This window comes from Notolabrus celidotus, chromosome 7, assembly GCF_009762535.1.
Source record: "Notolabrus celidotus isolate fNotCel1 chromosome 7, fNotCel1.pri, whole genome shotgun sequence".
Taxonomy (NCBI): domain Eukaryota; kingdom Metazoa; phylum Chordata; class Actinopteri; order Labriformes; family Labridae; genus Notolabrus; species Notolabrus celidotus.
Window position 1 is genome coordinate 30,764,208 of NC_048278.1, and position 20,272 is coordinate 30,784,479.

Consider the following 20,272-nt stretch of genomic DNA (forward strand, 5'->3'; position numbering starts at 1 on the left):
AGTGTGCCAACCAACCCCGTTCTCCCCTATATGAACACTAAAATCTAAGATTTCAGACATTAGAGTAACTATATGGGAAAAAAGTAAATCTTTATGCTGATGATGTTGTTTGCTTTTGTAGGTCATAAAGAGACGTCAGGATTATTATCAGTCTATTTCATAATTAGAGGGTTTTACTGTTATGTCATTAAGTTCTTATCTGTCCTTGAGTCTATTAAGAAAACTGTTGTAACAGTAATAAAGGTAACTTGCTCATGTTAAATACAACAGGTTTTCTTACAGTGAGGGTGCTCTTACAAACAAATGGTTAACACAAACGCAGAGATGTGACCTTGCTCAGGTTGTGATGTGATTCATGGTTGTTATGTTGTGCCAAGGTAAGCTAGCGAGAAACATTACCTAACCATGAGCAGTGAAGGCTTCTGTCCTTTTCAGGCTGAAAGACAAAGCTGGAATTTCTTACCACGAATCAATGCGAATAAATTGCGTTGATTCTGCAGCACTTCCTCCAGGTGATTATTTGTATTCGAACCTGGCACATGTCTCATCCATTGTTTACATTACTCAGAAAACTCAAGGTCTTCGAGGGTTTTATCCTCCCAATAAAAGCAGACACTCCTATCCTACCCTGCGTTTTTTAAAGGACTGACGTTATCTGCAACTCATTGGACTAACCTTCAGAAAGTGTCCTCTGAAAAAAACAGACACACAAATGATTGAAATGAGGCTGTTAAATTGTATTCACAATTCTTATTTGTTCAGGATTAAATATGTGATAACTAATTTTATTTATTTTTTTATCAGACACATGAAAATAATTATATTCAGAGGGGAAATAATCAAATCTTTGGTGCTTGATCCTGAGGACAAATGTGGAAACTAAGAACACTTCAAAGCTTGTAAAACTCAGAGACAAACATAATGTTTTTAGTGCCTGCTTGTTTAAGTGCAGCCCTGAGAATCCACCAGGGGGATTTTGTGAATAAAAGTAGATAAATAAATAAAACATAAATCATTTATTCCCAAAAGTGGAACTAAATAATAAATGTCTTCAGCTGACTCATAACTTCAACGCCAACTTTTGCTCCAGCAATTAATATTTCAGAATATGTCTTCTATGATACTGGGTATCTTAGTTTGCAGCTCAACCTTGGGTCCCTGTTTTGAAACGGTTAAGATGTTTATTTGATACACCTACAGACCCACTGCCCACGGTTGATTCGCCACTTTCTGGGTTCATGTTATCTTAAATTAAGGAGTCTGTTTCGATCGACCATGCCAAGGTGCATTTACCTCATGGTACACCACTTTTTTCTTAAAGCGCTTGATTGTGATCTAATGAAGGAGAAAAAGGCTGGTCCATCTTGCTTTGTATCCAGCATGCTTGGACAACTGTTTGCTTTGTAGAGCTCTATCTGCTGGGTTAAATTACTGCAACACAGTAAAACACCTCTGTCTGCAGTTTATACTTGTACAGACCTGTGAAAAGGACAAAAAGGTATTAAAAGCTTGTTTCATACACTGAATGAATGAGAGACACTTTTGATACACACTATATTTTTGGGATATTTCCACCTTGATGTAAAAGGACCTTTTCTTTAGCACTTTGTTTCTATTTGAACATTTCTACCCCCTTCCCAGTGACAGTGGTTACAAGTTTTGAATATTACAATACAGAAATGATACACTCATGCTAATGGTATTGTTTCCCTTTGGCATCAGTTTTAATCTCAGTATGTTTTATAACCAGATAGAAACTTGATCTCCCGGGAGCCTTAAAGGGATATTTCAATTTTTTTGAGGAGGGGTTGTATAGGTTTTATGTCACTAGTAATTGTACTAGCCACAACAGATGCCCCTCAGCTCGGCCCCTTTAATGAGAAACTGCAGGGAGACACAGCAGGCTGAAGAGCTGTGTTGTGTCAGCAAATAGTGCAAAGACAAACAGGCTTTCAGGTGGCAAAGTGAAGTGCTGAAAAAATCCCCAAGTAGAGCGTACACCTAAGCCAAGTGCGTGGTTTCAGAGTCTTGCAAAATTGGCTTAGTTGCGTGGCAGAAGTGACATCGTCCGCTGGAAACTGTAGCCTAGCTTGCATGCTGTTCCCCCCTGCAGTTTCAAGGGGAATGAGTCCGTTGTGCCATTGTCAAGGGTGGATGATAGGGACAAGAAACTCCTTCAGAGAGGCTCATTAGATCCACTACCTGCAGACAGAGTCTCCTAGAGGCTTAAATGAAGAGGTTTCTGTATCTTGTTTCTTGTGACATTTATTTATTTGTCATTTGTATTTTGATGACCCACATTTCGATTACAGTAGACGTTGTCGGAGGGTGAATTTTTGGTGATCTTTGTGTTTGAGTCTGGAACAGTAATAAGGTGTTTTATTGGCCCGATTTCGTTATTTCCTGGTTATATCTTTTCAGTTATATGGTTCAGGTTGGTTTTATAACCGACTGTTTTTCAGTGTGACCATTTTTTGCATTCAGGGTTCCCACGCGTCCTGGAAAACCTGGAAAACCTGGAAAACAGTTGACCAGTTTTCCAGTACACCTGGAAAATGGGAGAAAATGTAAAATGTCCTGGAAAATCACATATAGTCCTGGAAAATTATTCCAACATGGCTGCGTGCGACCTGACCCTATTAACAAAACACATCCCCATTCATTGAAAGTTGAGTGCACGCTGTGCTGGAAAAGACAGCGAACCCTGCGCAACTTTTTTCACATCTTTTCTCCTTCACTTCATAATCATGCATTCACAGAAAACGGGGGTTTATTGTCTAGTTTTATGGTACATGAACCTTGTAGAGTGCTCTTTTGATTCAAAGAGTCTTATATTTAAGTTATAGTGTGACCAGTGGAGTCGGGCAGAGAGCTTGGGGGTCTGTGCCTCACAACTTTCTCTGCAGGCTGAGAGCTCAATTACCGTACTCTAGCTCAGTTGTTCTCAAAGTGGGGTCCTGGGACCCCTGGGGGTCCGTGAACCATAGCATGGGGTCTGTGAAATAATTTGAATACATTTCTAATAAATTATAAAATTGGGTTGTGTCATTACAAAACAGCATATACACCATTGTTATGATACCATTTGGTGGCTTGAAGGGATATGTGAGTCTTGCTACTGTTAATTTTCTGAAAGCGTTTAAGATCAATTACTTGAAAAGTCTAAATGCTGTCATGTTGAGTCCACAAGGAATGAAATGACCCTCTGTTTTAAAGTATACAAGTGGTATTTACTTGATTCAAATTGAAGTGTTATCTGTTTATCACTATGGTACAGGTCTGAAGGATTTACATTGATACGTTTTACAATACAAATAGTTCCAAGGGCATCTAAGAGTGCAAATGGTAGTAAGCATGTGCTTTAGTGATGGGAAGATCGGCTCTTTTCAGAGACGGGCTCTTCTGACTCGGCTCCCAAAGAAGAGCCGGCTCTTTCGTCTCCCAAAAGGATCTTAATTTAGGATCTTTTGTAGCCGTATGTTTTACCTTAACTTTGAAAAACTAATGGTTTGTGTGTTGAAAACCCATACAGGGCTTTTATGAGAAGCTTTATAATTGCCCAATTTTGTGCATTTATTCTTTTACAAAACCATTCTAGGGTAATAAGGTTATGATTAGGGTTAGGGTAAGAGTTAGAGTTATGGTTAGGATTAGGGTTAGGGTTATGATTAGGGTAAGGATTAGGGTTAGGGTTGTGATTAGGGTTGTGATTAGGGTTAGGGTTATGATTAGGATTAGGGTGAGGGTTGTGATTAGGATTAGGGTTGAGTTAGAATTAGGGTTAGGGTTATGTTTAGGGTTAGGATTAGGGTTAGGATAAGGGTAAGGGTTAGGGTTAGGGTTAGGGTTGTGATTAGAAGGGTTAGGGTCAGGGTTAGGGTTATGTTTAGGGTTAGGATAAGGGTTAGGGTTATGATAAGGGTTAGGGATAGAGTTGTGATTAGAAGGGTTAGGGTTAGGGTTATGTTTAGGGTTAGGATTAGGGTTATGATAAGGGTAAGGGTTAGGGTTAGGGTTAGGGTTGTGATTAGAAGGGTTAGGGTCAGGGTCAGGGTTATGTTTAGGGTTAGGATTAGGGTTAGGGTTAGGGTTGTGATTAGGGTTAGGATTGGGGTTAGGGTTAGGGTTAGGGTTATGATTAGGGTTAGGGTTATGATTAGGGTTAGGGTTGTGATTAGGGTTAGGATTAGGGTTAGGATTAGGGTTATGATTAGGGTTAGGGTTATGATTAGGGTTAGGGTTGTGATTAGGGTTAGGATTAGGGTTAGGGTTAGGATTAGGGTTAGGATTAGGGTTATGATTAGGGTTAGGGTTGTGATTAGAGTTATGATTAGGGTTAGGGTTATGATTAGGGTTAGGGTTGTGATTAGCGTTATGATTAGGGTTAGGGTTGTGATTAGGGTTATGATTAGGGTTAGGGTTAGGATTAGGGTTAGGGTTGTGATTAGCGTTATGATTAGGGTTAGGGTTGTGATTAGGGTTATGATTAGGGTTAGGGTTAGGATTAGGGTTAGGGTTAGGATTAGGGTTGTGATTAGGGTTAGGGTTAGGATTAGGGTTAGGGTTAGGGTTAGGGTTAGGATTAGGGTTAGGGTTAGGATTAGGGTTAGGGTTAGGATTAGGGTTAGGGTTAGGGTTATGATAAGTGTTAGGGTTAGGGTTGTGATTAGAACCAGAACTAAACTTAAGCAAACAGAACCAAACTCATGCACACAGAACCATAACCAATCTCAAGCAAACCAAACCAGAACCCAACCAGACCTGAACCAGACCCGAACCAGAACCCAACCAGAACGGTACCAGAACCAAACCAGAACCGAACCAAAAGCGAACCAGATCCAAACCGAACCAGAACCATACCAGAACGGTACCAGAACCGAACCAGAACCGAACCAGAACCGAACCAGAACCGTACCAGCACCATATCAGAACCGTACCAGAACCAAACCAGAACTGAACCAGAATCGTACCAGAACCATACCAGAACCGAACCGAACCAGAACCGAACTCAAGCCAACAGAACCGGAACCAGAACCGAACCAGAACCATATCAGAACCGTACCAGAACCGAACCAGAACCGTTCCAGAACCATACCAGAACTGAACCGAACCAGAACCAAACTCAAACAAACAGAACCAAACCAGAACCAAACTCTAGCAAACAGAACCAGAACCAAACTCAAGCAAACAGAACCGGAACTGAACTCAAGAAAACAGAACCAGAACCAGACTCAAGCCAACAGAACCAGAACCAACTCAAGTAAACAGAAACAGAACCAACTCAAGCAAAGAGAACCACAACCAAACTCGAGCAAACAGAACCAGAACCAACTCAAGTAAACAGAAACAGAACCAACTCAAGCAAACAGAACCAGAACCAAACTCAAGCAAACAGAACCAGAACCAAACTCAAGCAAACAGAACCAGAACCAAACTGGAGCAAACATTATTAATGTCCTCAGGTTGGCATTGAGAAAAATCAGATGCCTCAGCTTGGATGGGCTTATCCGATTTCTCCTCTCAGTGAGTATTTTCCCTGTCTTTCAAGAAGACTCTCTCTGAAGGAGCAGATGTAGTCACGATACACAGCCTCCCCTCCATCACCTGTATCCTATATCCTCACATATGATGGCCACAGTACCTCCGTTGGGAGCTAATTGTAGTCCAAATGTGGTCTTTGTGGACGTCTTTTCTACGTCAAATTGTAACTCATTTTAGAGTGTATGTGTATATATACATTTGGTGTTGTTGTAAGGCTCTTGTATTCATGTCTTGTTAGCCCATGAGGGCTGGGCATCTTTGGTGTATGACACTGTGATAATTAAAAAAAATATCTCACTCACTCACTCACTTACTCACTCACTTACTCACTCACTCACTCACTCACTCACTCCTGCTTAGATGTACACTTGATGTCCAGCTGTTCAAATGTTGAACTGCAAATTGACGTCCAAGTTGGGTCATGGTTAGACGTCCAAATAGCAGACCTAACTTGTACATTGTGCAGACATCCAGAATTGGTCTTGGACTGACATACGCAATATAGACATGATCTGCACGTCCATCATACGTCTAATGTTTAGTGGGCTAGCCTAGCCCTAGGGCTGAAAAATGTTTGTTTCTTTGAGCTGCTGTCAATTACTACTATAAAAGTTTCAAACTTATTGCAAGTGCTGACATTTTATCAACCCCCTGCAGTTTCGCATTACAGGGGCTAAGATGAGCGGTATCTGTTGTGGCTAGTACAATTACTAGTGGCATAAAACTCATACAACCCCACTTCAAAAAAAACAAACTGTCCCTTTAATTACGTGATTCAGCTGACCCTGGCTGTTTTCGAAACCGCCTATTATACTAGCAGTACGTACTGATTTGGCCAAAATTCAGTATGTAGTGTGTAGTATGTGAACAAGAGCAAAATCTGCAGTATGCCAAAACTCCCCAGATGTCTATTGATTTGGGAAATTTTCTCAGTATGCATCGGACCAGTCTGCCTCGCGAACTGTTTCCCACAATGCACAGCGCTCATTCTACTTTTTCTTTTTCCTTCTTTTTTGACGGTGGGAATCTGTTTTTGGGTAATGTGAAAGTTATTAAATTCCATAAAAACCACTTCTTAACTTTTTAAATCATTAGTGAATGCTAAAGAAGCATTTTATCTATCAGCTTCGCCGTTGTTTACTTCTGCTGTTCGAAACCGGAAATCCAGTGACGTCTGGCTCAGCGTACTGCATGACAGATCGAACAGAACAGTCATACTACATACTAAATTCAAACACAGTATGTAGTAGGCAATACCTACTGCTTGCTACATTAGTAAGTAGTATGTAGCAGGCTGTTTCGAAAACAGCCCCTGTCTCCATACCATATACTTTTCCTTTACATAATGGGACTCTCTGTAAGGCATCTGGTTTCAAACCTGTGGCAGCAATTCTTATGATGCTGCTCTTTGTTAAGCTAATTTAGAAGAAAAGTGGCCGGAAACAACCAGTAAGTTAGATTTAAAGCTCAATTCTCCACCTTTGTTGCCAAGACATAAACATGTGCTGCTGGGTTTTGGCTGAAATGTTTGGCTGAGTGTTTATGAATGGAGAAGAGAAACAACCTGCCAACCTCAAAGGAAATACATTAGTCCACTGTAGTGAGAATGACAGAGGGCTATGAATAAATTGTGATGGAGTTGATTTGATCAAAACGCTCTCTGACAGGGAATTATTAATTCACTGATACTGAGCGGATTCAGGTCCATGACATTTTAATATAACCTTCCAAGTTAATTAAGTGAAAATGTATTTTTCTTCATATGATCCTATGTCTGGTCTATCAGGGGAAAGCTTTAGTTCAGAGGGTTGTGGATCTGACCCTGCAGTCATCAGAGACCTTTTGAGCTCTTATCAATATTAACAGATGGAGGGTGTTGTGAATCGATAATGGTGCCCTATTCAATTATTCCTCCCTATTTGATTAATGTAAATACATTTCTTTATCTTGCAAACAGTATTTAAAAGAGTGGAAGCTATTTTATAAATTGAATGGGTAGCTTCTCTGTAGCAAGAGGAACATTTAATAAAAGCTTATCATTCTTGTGCCTGTGGGAATGATAATGACACATTTTTATATTAATGCAAGTTAATTAGCTACCGAGAGGGCCATCAGGAAAGAGGCTACAACAGCACCATTGCTAATATCAAGTAACTCTTGAACCAGAGACAACATCTTAAGCTAGGGAGAAAAAGAACTGGACTGTTGCCCTGAGGTCCAAAGTCATCTTTTAAGGTGAAAGTCAACTTTGCATTTCATTTGGAAATAAAGGTCAGAGAGTCTGGAGGAAGAGTGGAGAGGCAAAGAATCCAAGGTCTTTGAAGTCCAGTGGGTAGTTTCTGCAGTCTGTGATGATTAAAGGTCCCATGTCATTTTCAGGTGTTGGGCTAATGTGTTGTATCAAGTTCAAAGTCAATGCAGCCGTCTAACAGGAGATGTTAGGGGTAGTACCATAGACTGTTAAATTAATGGATGTAGCATCCGTGACTTCACTCATCTGTTCTGAAGCGCCGTTTTGAAGCCAATCGTCGGCGGAAGCCATATTGGAAATTCTGGATGCAACCTAACTGCTGTCAAGTGATTGTAACGTAAAGAGGTGGGCTTTGAGCCTCCTAGCCAACAGCTACAGTGTTCCCGCCTGTCAATCAAGTCAGCTGTGCCTCTCATTGGAAGACTCGTAATCTCAGTATCTTCAAAATTGCAATGTTAGAAAAAAATTCACCCCCGTACAGTGTGCGCTGATCGAGAAATGAGCTATCCAGACTACACTCGTCTTTTGTACCAGGCTGTAAACATGTTTATTTCTGCTGTAAAGATCGGCTTTTTTGAATTGGTGTGTATTTAGTATCTGGTACTTCCGGCGCCAGCCTCAAGCGGATCCTCGATGAACAGCAGTTTTTAGCACTTCCACATTGGACTCATATTTTTAGACCGGAGTTTGCCGCTTGGTGCCGATAGAGAAATTAGCTCTTCAAACTGAAGCCATTTTTTTTTAACCAGGCTGTAAACATGTTTATTAATGCTGTAAAGATCGTCTTTTTTGAATGGGTGTGTATGTGGTTTTGTTTCTGCAGCCAGCCTCAAGTGGAGTCTCAATGATCTGCGGTTTATAACACTTCCGCATGGGCTTCATATTTTGAGACCAGAGGTTGCCGCTTGGGGAGTACATGCTTTAAGCAGATGTTGAGGACATAGCACCTGCCCACAGCGCCAAAAAACTTCCAAATAGTTTGATGAATTTTATGTTACTCAAATTATTTCACTTTACCTGTGTATACAATTTGTGAAACTTTACATCTTTAAATAGGCCTATAAAACAAAAAACAAAAACGTATTCTAATTAGTTGAAATGTTTATTTTCTCACTCTTTCATTGATTGTTGAATGTTCCGATTTATTACTGGCCTACGGTGGCCCTGAAGTGCAAAACATAACGGCAATTCAGAAAACACTACGGCAATTCAGAACACACTACGACATTAACCAAACCGGAAGAAGTATGTACCCTCGGGGGAAATGATTCGTCCCTGATTGGACTGGTCTATCCTTTGACCCAGAAGGACATGGTTTACATGTTTTCCAAATATGAGTGCCGCCAGCGTGTTTTCTGATTTGTCGTTGTGTTTTCTAAAGTGTTGTTGTGTTTTCTGAATTGCCGTAGTGTTTTCAGATATGCCGTTCAGTGGCGGTTCTGGGGAGGGGCCAACAGGGGCCAGTGCCCCTGTAAAACTGAACCTGGAACCCCCTGTGCCCCCCCACACACCAAAATAATATTATACAATAAAAAATGCTTCGGTATCGCACCGATGGCAGGCAGAACACATGCGTGTGGCACTTGGTTCCAGTCCCTTAGAGTGCTAAGGGACTCATGTTGAGTGTAAACAGCCAAACAGCTGCTGTCAGTCTGCATTTTGATATAGTACACAGTAGTACATATGTCTAGTATATAGGGATGCACTGATGTTTTGCCAGTTTGTTCTCAGCCAGTCCTCGCCCTTCTCAGTCTCTTTTGTCAGGGTTGAATGTGTCCCTCTGACAACACCCTTGGCCCCAGCCTGCCCCCCCCAGTAAAATTGGTCTAGAACCGCCACTGCCGTACTGGCCATCTGCTTTGAGTAGATTCAGCTTTCTTGAAGCACACTTGCATTCCCTCAGTTGCCCTCCCTCAGTTTGAGGTGATTGAAGTCCATGCAAAGACTAATTTGTTTGACTTATAGATCATTTTTTTTCAAAGACTGGACAGATTTCTGTCAAAATGAAGCCGGAGCAATAATCTTCAAGTCACCCTTACTCTCACCCCCTCATCAATCAGAAGAGATTAGGACATGTTTTTCTGGTAAGAGTGTCAAAAGGCACCAAACAACCTTTTTTTTTCAGGCTGTAAGAGAGCCAGGAGGTGAAGAAGAATCCTGCAGAGCGAAGTGAGGGTCACTTTTTGATTGATTGCACGGTTTCAGATGTGTCAGAGGTGGTGTTCGGTTGAGCGCGTGGCGGCGTCCTTTGCCCGGTTAGTGTGTGTGTGTGTGTGTGTGTGTGTGTGTAGGTGTGTAGGTGTGTAGGTGTGTGGGGCAGCATCTGCTCCCTCTCTCACTTTATTCCTCTCCCATTCTAACATTCAGTCCTGCAGTTGCGCACGCGGGCTGGGTGCTCCCGCCGGCACGAGCGCAGCAGACATCTGAGGAGCCCGCTTGGTGTCAGAGGAGCCGAGGGAAACAAAAAAAGCTCTGCCAACAACAAACCCTCCAAGGCTCTGACACTCAAAGGATTTTACAGCGTCCATAAACGAGTCCAGAATAACTTTCCCCCAGTCTCTACAGTCCGTTGTTTCTGTCTTTTTCCTTTTTTCACTGGTGCAGCTCGGTCAGCACCTGAATGCCTCCTCAGCATCTTCAGGCTCTCAGCATCATCACGCAGGGATCCGCACACAGTCAGCAAACAATGACTGGAATGAAGCTGGATTTGCTTTCCTCTGAAGGTAGGATCACTGTTTTGTGTTAGTTAATTTTAATTTTACAAACAGCAACTTCTCTTATCCTTTTATGCACTTAAGACTAAAAATATGTCCTTTTTTTCATGTTGTTGGCACATTTTTTAGTTTGTATATTTCCTTTTGCCTTTTTAAATGCTAATAAACTGACGCTCTCTCTCTCTCTCTCTCTCTCTCTCTCTCTCTCTCTCTCTCTCTCTCTCTCTCTCTCTCTCTGTCTGTTCAATCGAGGAATCTAAATCTGCAAAATGATAGTTATATAATCAAAGTGACAGCCTGATAGCTGTAAGAAACGTATGAAAGATTCATGTTAAGGCTTTCTAGAATGACTCAACATATCAATAATTGTTTAATAATAGTTGTTCTTTCTTCCTTTAAGCATCTTTTACTCACTAGGTGGGTAAAGCTATGACTTAAACACTCCTGGAGAGCACGTTCAAGCTTTTTCAGATGTCTTTCTTTTCATGAATGTGCTATTTGACATGGTTTTGTTTGCTGCAGATCTGCAGGTGGACCCAGCGTCTGATGCCTGCTGTGTTTCGCAAAACAGAACTGATTGCATCCCTGTGAAAGACTGAGGGCGAGAGGAGAAGTGAGTGTGAGTGTGAGGAGGAGAGGGAGGGAGGAGGTCTGCATTGGATTTGCCTTCCTTGAAGGTGAGAAAGTCTATTAGCAGCTGTTGGAGGATTATCAGGTTCAGACTGCCACTCCCTGGAGGACAAAATGTACATATGTTACATAAAGACTTACACTGGGACCACTGATGAACCGCATCATGAGTCCAGCTGACTCATAGGATCTGGTATGAAACGGGGCGGACTGTGCCTTGCCTCCAGAGATTTGTATTCCTGTTCACAAAGCGGTGAAGAGGAACCGGATGTCATGTTTTTGGAGGGAATTTTCCAGCTGTTCGGATTCAGATTTTTTGATGTATTTTTTTTTTTGCAAAGTAAGAAGAATCTTTGAACAGGTTTCCTCGAGGACCAAGGAAAAACAAGACTTTTATTCTCTCTATGAAAACTCTTTGTTCCATTTTAAACCATGACACAGCCGGTGAGTCTGACCGAAAACATTGATACCAATTTAAGCAGGAATATATTTACTGGATTACAAACACAGTGACCTAACTTCTTGTGCTCAAATTAGGGGGGTAAGAAAGCAAGACAATCCAAGACACAAGCTTATCATACGTCTTTACTGCCCCTCCTGCTGTGGGTTTTCCCCAGCTAGGAGAACAGCATGGATCGGTCCCCGGTTCAGCAGTCTGGTCAGCCCAGCTTCTCTCCCCTGCTGCAGTACGGCAATGCTCAGGAAAGATTCAACCTCACAAAAATCCTCCACAGCTCTATGATGCTGCCTTCCACTCTCAGCTCGCCCACCGCCTCCATCCATCAACCTCTACCCTCTCTGCTGCCCTCTTCCCTCATCCCCTACTCCTCCTTCATCTCCTCCCCTTTATTCTCCACCCCTACCCCATCCTTTCAGCAAACATCCACTTTTGTGTACCGACCCACCGCCTCCTCCCTCCCTTTCTCCCTGTCCAGCTTTTCCCCCAATGACTTAGCAGACCTGGAGAGCATGCTTCTCTGGACTCTCCACGAGCCCAGCACGATAGCTCTCACCATCATGTACTGCTTGTCTTTCATTTTGGGATTTATAGGGAATTTAATGTCCCTGCGAGTCCTCACCAGCAGGCGGAGCAGGCGGCTTGCTGGTGTCAGCGCAACACGTAATCTTCTTGTGAACCTGGCAGTGTGTGACCTTGCTGTGGTGTGTGTTTGCATGCCCATCACCTTGGGAAGCCAGATCTACACAGCCTGGGTATACGGAGACCTCTTGTGTCGAGCTGTGCCGTTCACACAGGCGGTCTCAGTCTCAGCCAGTGTGTTAACCCTGACTGTGATCAGTGTGAACCGCTACTACAGTGTGCGATCACCCCTACGAGCTCGCTCCATATTTACCCGCCGGCGAATCTTGGCGACTGTCGCTGTGGTGTGGATTTTATCTTTTATCATATGTGCGCCTATCACGGTGATGAACCGGCGACGGGAGATCAGCTTTGGGACTTTTGCCATCCTGGTGTGTCAGGAGGAGTGGCCTCAGCATCGCCTTAAACAGGGGTAGGTACTGCCAACATACCAGAGTTGTTTCAACTACTCATGATGATTTTCACTGAGATATGCACGATGCACCTCTATCTCATCCCACTGTAAGAAAAGAGAAGCCCAAAAAGCACTGCAATAGACATTGAGATCTTGCATTGATTTGGAGCTAAAACATGCGCCGAAAAAATCTGGCCAGTGGAGTCGCAGAATTATCTTCCCAAACCAAATCACTCCTTTAACTTAAGGATAAAATGCGGACACTCACAGATATGTAAAACTCTCGTGTTAGTGATAGTTACTTTTTTCTCTCACCCTTCCTTCTCTACTCTACTAATCTGGTACATAACACTGCCGGGGCCTCATTCGTCAACAGAGCTGTCAATCATGAGTTCACATCCCATCTTTTCAGAATCAAATAACTAAAAGTAATCTCACATGGACATACATTATCATAATAAGAAAAAAAAGCCATGACAAAAAGCATAGTTATTGTGTATTTTAATTCTTTAGTTTGACCCATGTCCCATCTGTTAACATGGAGGAGGCGGGGCTTGTGACTTGTACTGTTTTGGCTTCACTTCTGGTGAAGGGAGTGCTTATGCTGTCCATTTTACAAACACAGTTTTATGCAGGTCTTCACTTTCAGCAACCAGTTTTCAGATCTTATGTAAACTAACACTAAACCCTGATGCAGCTGAAGGGTTTCGATGAGAGAGCTCAGCTGATACGACTTTTCTAGGAAGTAAAATGATTTGAATTTGGAAGAAAAAACTTGTCTGATTGCTGTTAAGGTGACACATCTAGTGAACCTCTGAGTTTAAATAAAACTGTACATTTTAATACCATTTGTTTACAATATAACAACACAAGGGCACTCAGAAGGCGGATGTCTCTAAGCCCCAGTGAGGAACTTTCTGTTTATGTGGATTTTGGCAGCCTCTGTGGACACAGCGGCAGCTCTAATAGCTTCACTGATGTTTGCCCTGTGTGAGTAATCTCTGTTTTCTGACAAAAAGCTATCATCCTGCTGTCCTCAAACAGTCAAAGGCATCACTCAATGTGAATATTCGTCCTAGAAAATATAAATAAAGACAGTTTCGACGGCCTCGGATGCAGTTGCAGGTCATATAGAGGCATCAAAATTAATTTCAGCCTCTCCCATAAATGGAGCAATGCCTGTAAGCGAGTTCAGGCAGCCAACTTGAGCTTCACTAATTTCCCATTTGCCACACGTCATTCTCACAGTCACCTGACAAATACATCCTCTATATTTGGCGGTTCTTTTTAAGCTGCGAGGTTCCCTGTCTCTGCCTCTGCTCTGCCAATGCCACAGCTGCCCAGCACTAATGCTACTCTCGAACTTTTAGCACCACCTACCCTGCATCCACCTGCAGACTACGACTATAGGGTTTTTAGATACTCCTCAATTTTCTGCATGTAAAGTTAATCTGCTAGGAGTAAGGATGCCAAATACAGTGTTCTACTACTGCAGTGAAGTTTTGACCGATGCACCTGTTTCAGCACAGACCTGGATGTTAATGTGCTGCAGACAGAGCTGAGAGGATTGTTAACAATGAAGTCAAAGTATCTTTTTCTGTATTTAATACCTTGTACAAAAAATGTAGAAATACCCTGATGCATAACAGAAAACATGTAGACCCATACTTATACTTATATATCTGTACAACCCCCAGCTCTGGCCTAATAGTACTAGTGGATCGATGTATCTGTTGAGCTCTTAGCGATCCATCGGCAGTAGTTGTTGTGGATTACTGGATTACAATTTCTGTTCTGTCAGATAATTGGCTCTCAATTCTATTTGAGCTGCCAAAACCCCTGGAGGCTGTCAATTAACAGACAGCTCTCTGATTGGTTTAGTCTATTGAATTACCCATTTCAAGTGTCTCCTCACAGCAGGGCAGAGGAAAGTTAAAGATCTCTGTGTTAGCTGCAACTTTTTACACAACAAAAGTGTCATTCCAGAGGATTTCTAAGGACTTATTTAAAGGTAAAGTGATTAGAAACGGGAATATTTGGCAATATCTAGCTGTTCAATTCTGGAATGAAACACTTTCCTGCTCACGCCTCCTGTTGGTAGGGCGGTGATCGCTCCTGTGATGCTTGAAAGGTATGATCCACCATTCTTGAAGTTTTTACTAGTGATGTTTGATACCACCGATTTTCTTTCCGATCTGATACTGAGTAAAATTCAGGCTGGTATCAATCCGATACCGATACTTTGTGCAAATACACCTAATGTATCTGGTAAATTTTAAAAAAGTAGTGTATTTCTGAGATATATATTTATTTAATTTAAACTCATAAGTATATCAAGGTAGTGGCCTCAAACACACACAAAAAAGAAAATAGCGAAACCTTTCCTGAATAAATTTAGGCTTTTTTGCCAATGTGAGATTACTTCATTGATACACATATTATTACTTCAAGCTGAACTCATGCAGCTATTTGTTGAAGCATGAATTCATTTAGTTACTTATTTCCTAACCATATTTATTAATTTGAACAACAGCAACAGTGCTTAGCGCCGCTTAAAGCTTCACATTTCTCCCTCTGTACCTGGATAGTGCCTGCCTGCAGCACCGAAGGACTCCGCCAGAGACGTCTGTTTTGTCCTAGACAAGATCTCATTGGTTTAGTTACTTTCCACTGTGTTCCTTTTAATGATATACATTGCCTCAAATGACTGAAGTATCATTTTAGGATTTTAGAGCATAAAGATCAGGTATCGGAAGTATCAATATTTCAGTATCGATCCGAACATCACTAGTTTTTACTATCAAAATCATCTATCATAACAAAATCTTCTCCAAAAAATAACCGCTATCATCTTCTTCCAACCTGTGCATTCCATGCGGCCACACACCAAATACAGAAACGTAGATGTTACTAGTTTGTCCGTTCTTTGCTACCATAGAAGAGGGAAGAGGACCAGTGCTTTATGTAGATATAAAAGACTCATTCTGAGTGAAGCAAACAACATGTTTTATATTCAGGTGATTATACCCTCATTCAAACATACTTATGAATATAATATATTCCATATCTACTAAGACTATTCTGCTAAGTGAGCTAAATGCTACCCACTTCAGCTTTAACACATTCTGTGAAGTTCTTGCTCTGCGTACAGGACACTCAGACTTTCAAAATCAGCAATCCATTGTTCTTCAAACACAGGTTTGAGTGAGACAGACTTTACTCTATTTTTATGCCTAACAGGTTTTCATGTAACTTCATCACAAGCTGTGAAATGTCTCCAAAACAACTTGTATTGTCTACTCTCCTGTTCTTTTATCTTTTTCGGCTGGTATGTCATTAAGGCTTGTCTTTTTCTTTTCTGTAACTGTGAAACTTAGTGCTTCAAAGTGTGAGAATAAGTGTTGATTGAAACAACAAGCTGTCAAACCTTTATCTCTTTAGAAGTTCTAACAAAGAGTGGCGGCTAATGATGTTGGCAGACCGAACCTCCGATCTACTTTTTGAGAACTGAAGCGATGAGACAGATGTGAAAGGAGCATTGTGTTCCTGATAACAATATTTAGGCTGCAATCCATAACTTGACACTGAAGATGAGGTTGGAAAAAAATATCCTTCATGCATCACTTCAAAGAAGAAGTGTACACAGAGCTTCTATGCCAATTAAAATGAAACACATCATCACATATGGATATAATACATATTATGACTGAAAATATTACTACACCAGATTTTAGTTAAAAGTTTCAAAAGGGAATTAATTTCAGTTTTATATATTTGGATTATTCTCTTTCTTCCAGATACAATGTGCTGCTGTTTGTGATGCTCTATTGCCTGCCCGTGACCTTTAACCTCACCATCGGCTTCCTGACTGGAAGGCGGCTTTGGGGAGGAAAGAGATCCACGTTCGCTGATCTGGATCCTCGCAGCCAAGCTCTGCATGCTTCCCGTCTCAAGACTCGCCAAAAGATCGCGAAGATGGTGGTGTGTCTGGTGCTGCTGTTCGCCGTGTCCTGGCTTCCGCTCTACTTGGCTGACCTTTGGATTGATTGCGATCAAAGGCCGCCGTCTTGGCTCCTGCAGGCGCGGCCGTTTGCCCAGTGGCTTGGTTTGACAAACTCAAGCCTCAACCCCATCTGTTACTGTTTCATAGGGGATCTGTACCGCTCCGCCAAGGTGATACGGACGAGGTACTACCAGAAAGTGGCGTCTCTCTTTGGCTCGGCGTCGTTCTCAAGCTCAGTTGCAGTGACAGCTCCTGTCACAGTGACTCAGGACACCAAAGTAACTTCTGCTGAGCGTCACCATATTGCAGCGGCTGCAGTTGTAGCAGCGTCTGCGTCCATTGTGACAGTCCCCAGGCTGCTCAGCTTGGCTAGAGGCCAGGGGATGGTACAGAAGGTCGGAGACAGTTCAGACAGCAGAGTGGGATCCGACCACAGTATCTCAGACTGGTGTCGGTCCAGTCCCAGCGTGTGTGACAGCTCCTTGTTCAACTGCCAGCTGCACACACTTCACACCTCCATGCACAAAGCAGACTTCCTGCCAATGAGAAGACACTCTGTGAACGAGAACGCAGGATCGTTCGCTTTAAGAATGGAGTCTGTGGAAATAGACATTACACCGTTCAGGAGTTTTTCAGGAGACAGAATATATGGTCTGTCAAACGATAAGAGGGACATCATTACCATGGGCAGAGACGCTTTCTGTTACAGCCGGCAGCATAGAAGCAAAACATCACAAACTCACTCTCTGGTAGGAGACAGGGAGGATGAAACCACTGACATGACCAGCCTGTAAAAGCTGCAGATCACCTGATATATCAGCAGGGATGCCTTTTTTTTTCTCTTCTATTTTGTCACACACACAGCTCCTGATGCACAGTTTGTAGTCTCCAGTGTGAGCTAATCCCTCAGAAAAGCCATTGTTTGACTTGAGGCTAAACTGACCGGGTCTGCACCCTCTTTCTGTCCCTCTGTTGTTCTCTATTTGTGTCAAGGAAAAGCACAGGGGACCCAGAGCTGATGTTTGCACCAATCAGATGGGCTTTTTGAGGTCAGGTGGAGGGAGCTATGATGGAGTGAACCCTGCAGGGAAAGAGTTGGAGTGATATTTAGCTCCAGGCTAGAGGGACATTTTTCCATAAAGAGGATGAATTGCAGTACCAGTGCGCTATCACATGCAAAGCACTTCATAAGTGATTCAGTAGCTCTTCACAGCTGGGTTTCATTTGTGCTTAAAACAATAACACAGCAGGATGTAACTGTGTGATAAGTTTGTTTATCTTTTCTTTTCTTTCTTATTGCTTCATTAACGGTTCCATTTGATGCTCATATAAAGGCTCAGTTTTGTCACAGTGTAATGCAGGAACGTGTTGTATCACGCACAGATAAAGCATGCACGGAGGCTGTCTGACACGTCTGGTCTGGATAATGTTACCATCACTGTCTGCGGTCTGTGAAAGAGACATACAGAGGCAGCAGTTATTCATGCATACAGTCGCAGAAAGGGAATTCAAAGAGATATGAAATAAACTGTACACGAAGCAGAAAATCAAACTGTCAGAGTCAGTGAATGGCTTAATTTGCTCATTTTTCTGTGGTATCAAGACATACAGGATCCCAGAACAGGAAGAGGTGCTTCTATCAGACATAATTTAAAGGGTCAGTTCACCAAAAACAAAGACAAAACGAATGCACAACAAACTGTCACGTACCTTCTGTGGTTTCTAACCATGCAGGTAGTTTCCCTGTTTTATCCCTCATTCTCAGAAACCATGTTTTATGTTTATGTTTATTTGTTTGCACAATTAAAAGGAAATACATACAAAAAACCCCCAGCAAAGATAAATAATTTAATGTGCAGGAAGAGGCAAAAAACTCAGAGAGCTTGTTTGAAGCCTCCACCCAAATAGTGTTCTAATATCAAATGTAGCGACTACAAAGAGCCAAAAGCCGCTGAGAGGCTGACGCTGGGCCTAGTTATTGTCGGACACGCAAAAGCAAAAAATCACTATAGCACAAAAAAGTAAGTTTAACCTTTTATTAACAAAAAAGGATAATCAACTCATGATAAAGTGCACAAACAGAAAGTAGCGAAGACAAGTGATAAATAGCTTGAATAGTGTAAATTAAGCGATCATAAGCGGTCAACAAAAGGTACGGAGACCCAGCTCCCCCCCTCTCTCTACCTGCAAAACAAAAGAACACAGGTGGCCTAAATGAACTCAATATCCCTGCCCCGAACACATGACCCCTAAATAATCTAATTAACTGATCCCACAATAAACCATATCGTAAACAAGCAACAAAAATAACACCACAAAAAGTATGCAAACAATAAACTACCCTAAACCTCAAAATAACATAATATAAACACTTGAATCCCTTCATGGCTCCAACATCAAAAAAGAATAAAAAAATACTAAATTGACACATAAAGACAATAATTGATACTAAAAACAATATAACATTTATAACAAAATGAACAATTAATATAAATACAGTTATTACATCAGCAGAATTCAAAAGTACAAAAGTTTATGGACACCTACTCTATGAGTATGTGGTTGAGCATGATGAGTATAATTAAGTAACAGTAGTTCAGTTTTTTCAAGCATCCTTTATAACATTTTAAAGATAAACATTTTTTTGCTACATTGGAATAAATAGTTTGGATTCCCCTGAAACGTGTTGAAAATTGACTTCTACATTAAAACATTCAGGAGGATGAAGAAAAAAAGTTTGACGAGTTGAATGGCGAGCGGACCTGTGAATTTAATTTGAAATAAGACTTGAAGTGATCAGGGATATTCCCTTCACGTTGTATTTTATACAAAAAAACACAGATTTGAGAGATATTGATGTTATAGATATTAATGCCGATCAATGCCTTTCATTGCCGATCACAAAAAACCATCACCTGTGGCTCATACTTTGCAGCCTGCAGCCCGAAGAGGACCTGTGTGTAATGTGCCCCCTCCCCCTTTCCTTCACACTGAGCAGGCGCGCAGGGGCAAACCACAACAAACATGTCTGCCGTGTGGAACTTTTAGACAGTCTGTCAGAGTGATGTAAAGTTTGTATCCTGCAACACATGCGACGAAAAAATACCTCGCAGGGGAAGCACGTTAAAAAAGCTTCAACACAACCAATTTAATAAGACATTTAAAGACCAAACACTTGGCGGAGTATGGTGAGGTTTTGAGGCTCACGGCAGTAAATGAAAAGAAGACAGCCGGAGCAGCATCAGTCAGACGGCAGCTAACACAGCCCACGGTGGCAACACTCGCCTGTATGAGCGTGACAGTCAGAAGGCTAAGCAAATAACCCGAAAAATAATTGAATTCATCCGACTAGATGAGCTTTTCTCAGTGGTGGAAGACACCAGGTTCCGCCGAATGCTGTCTCACTTGGAGCCCCGCTACGTGCCACCGGGACGTAAATAATTCACAGACGTAGTGCTGCCAGAGCTCCACCAGACAGTGTACTCTCACATCGAACGTCTCCATAAAGAAGGAATCCCATTCTCTGTAAGTTTCACAAGTTTCAAACATGGCATATTCAGAAAGACAAACTTGAGATATATTGTCTTTTATTTATTTGACTTTCTGCACTGTTTAGCCTGTTGAGAGCCTTAATGTTTCC

At 41.9% G+C, this 20,272-nt stretch overlaps 1 protein-coding gene across 2 annotated transcripts in view; it reads left to right on the forward strand.

Annotated features, from left to right (window-relative positions):
* LOC117815386 (galanin receptor type 2-like) overlaps window positions 1-18,358 on the forward strand; it is a 53,845-nt gene extending 35,487 nt beyond the window's left edge. Inside the window, exons 1-4 of one of the 2 annotated variants that reach the window (XM_034687071.1) lie at window positions 10,108-10,515; window positions 11,029-11,580; window positions 11,674-12,647; window positions 16,427-18,358. In XM_034687071.1, the coding sequence (XP_034542962.1) occupies window positions 11,767-12,647; window positions 16,427-17,426 (1,881 nt within the window). In that variant the 5' untranslated portion in view covers window positions 10,108-10,515; window positions 11,029-11,580; window positions 11,674-11,766 and the 3' untranslated portion in view covers window positions 17,427-18,358. Of the gene's footprint in view, window positions 1-10,107; window positions 10,516-11,028; window positions 12,648-16,426 lie in introns of those variants that run through there. The other variant, XM_034687069.1, reaches the window with a different exon arrangement.
* The last annotated feature ends 1,914 nt before the right edge of the window (window positions 18,359-20,272 follow it).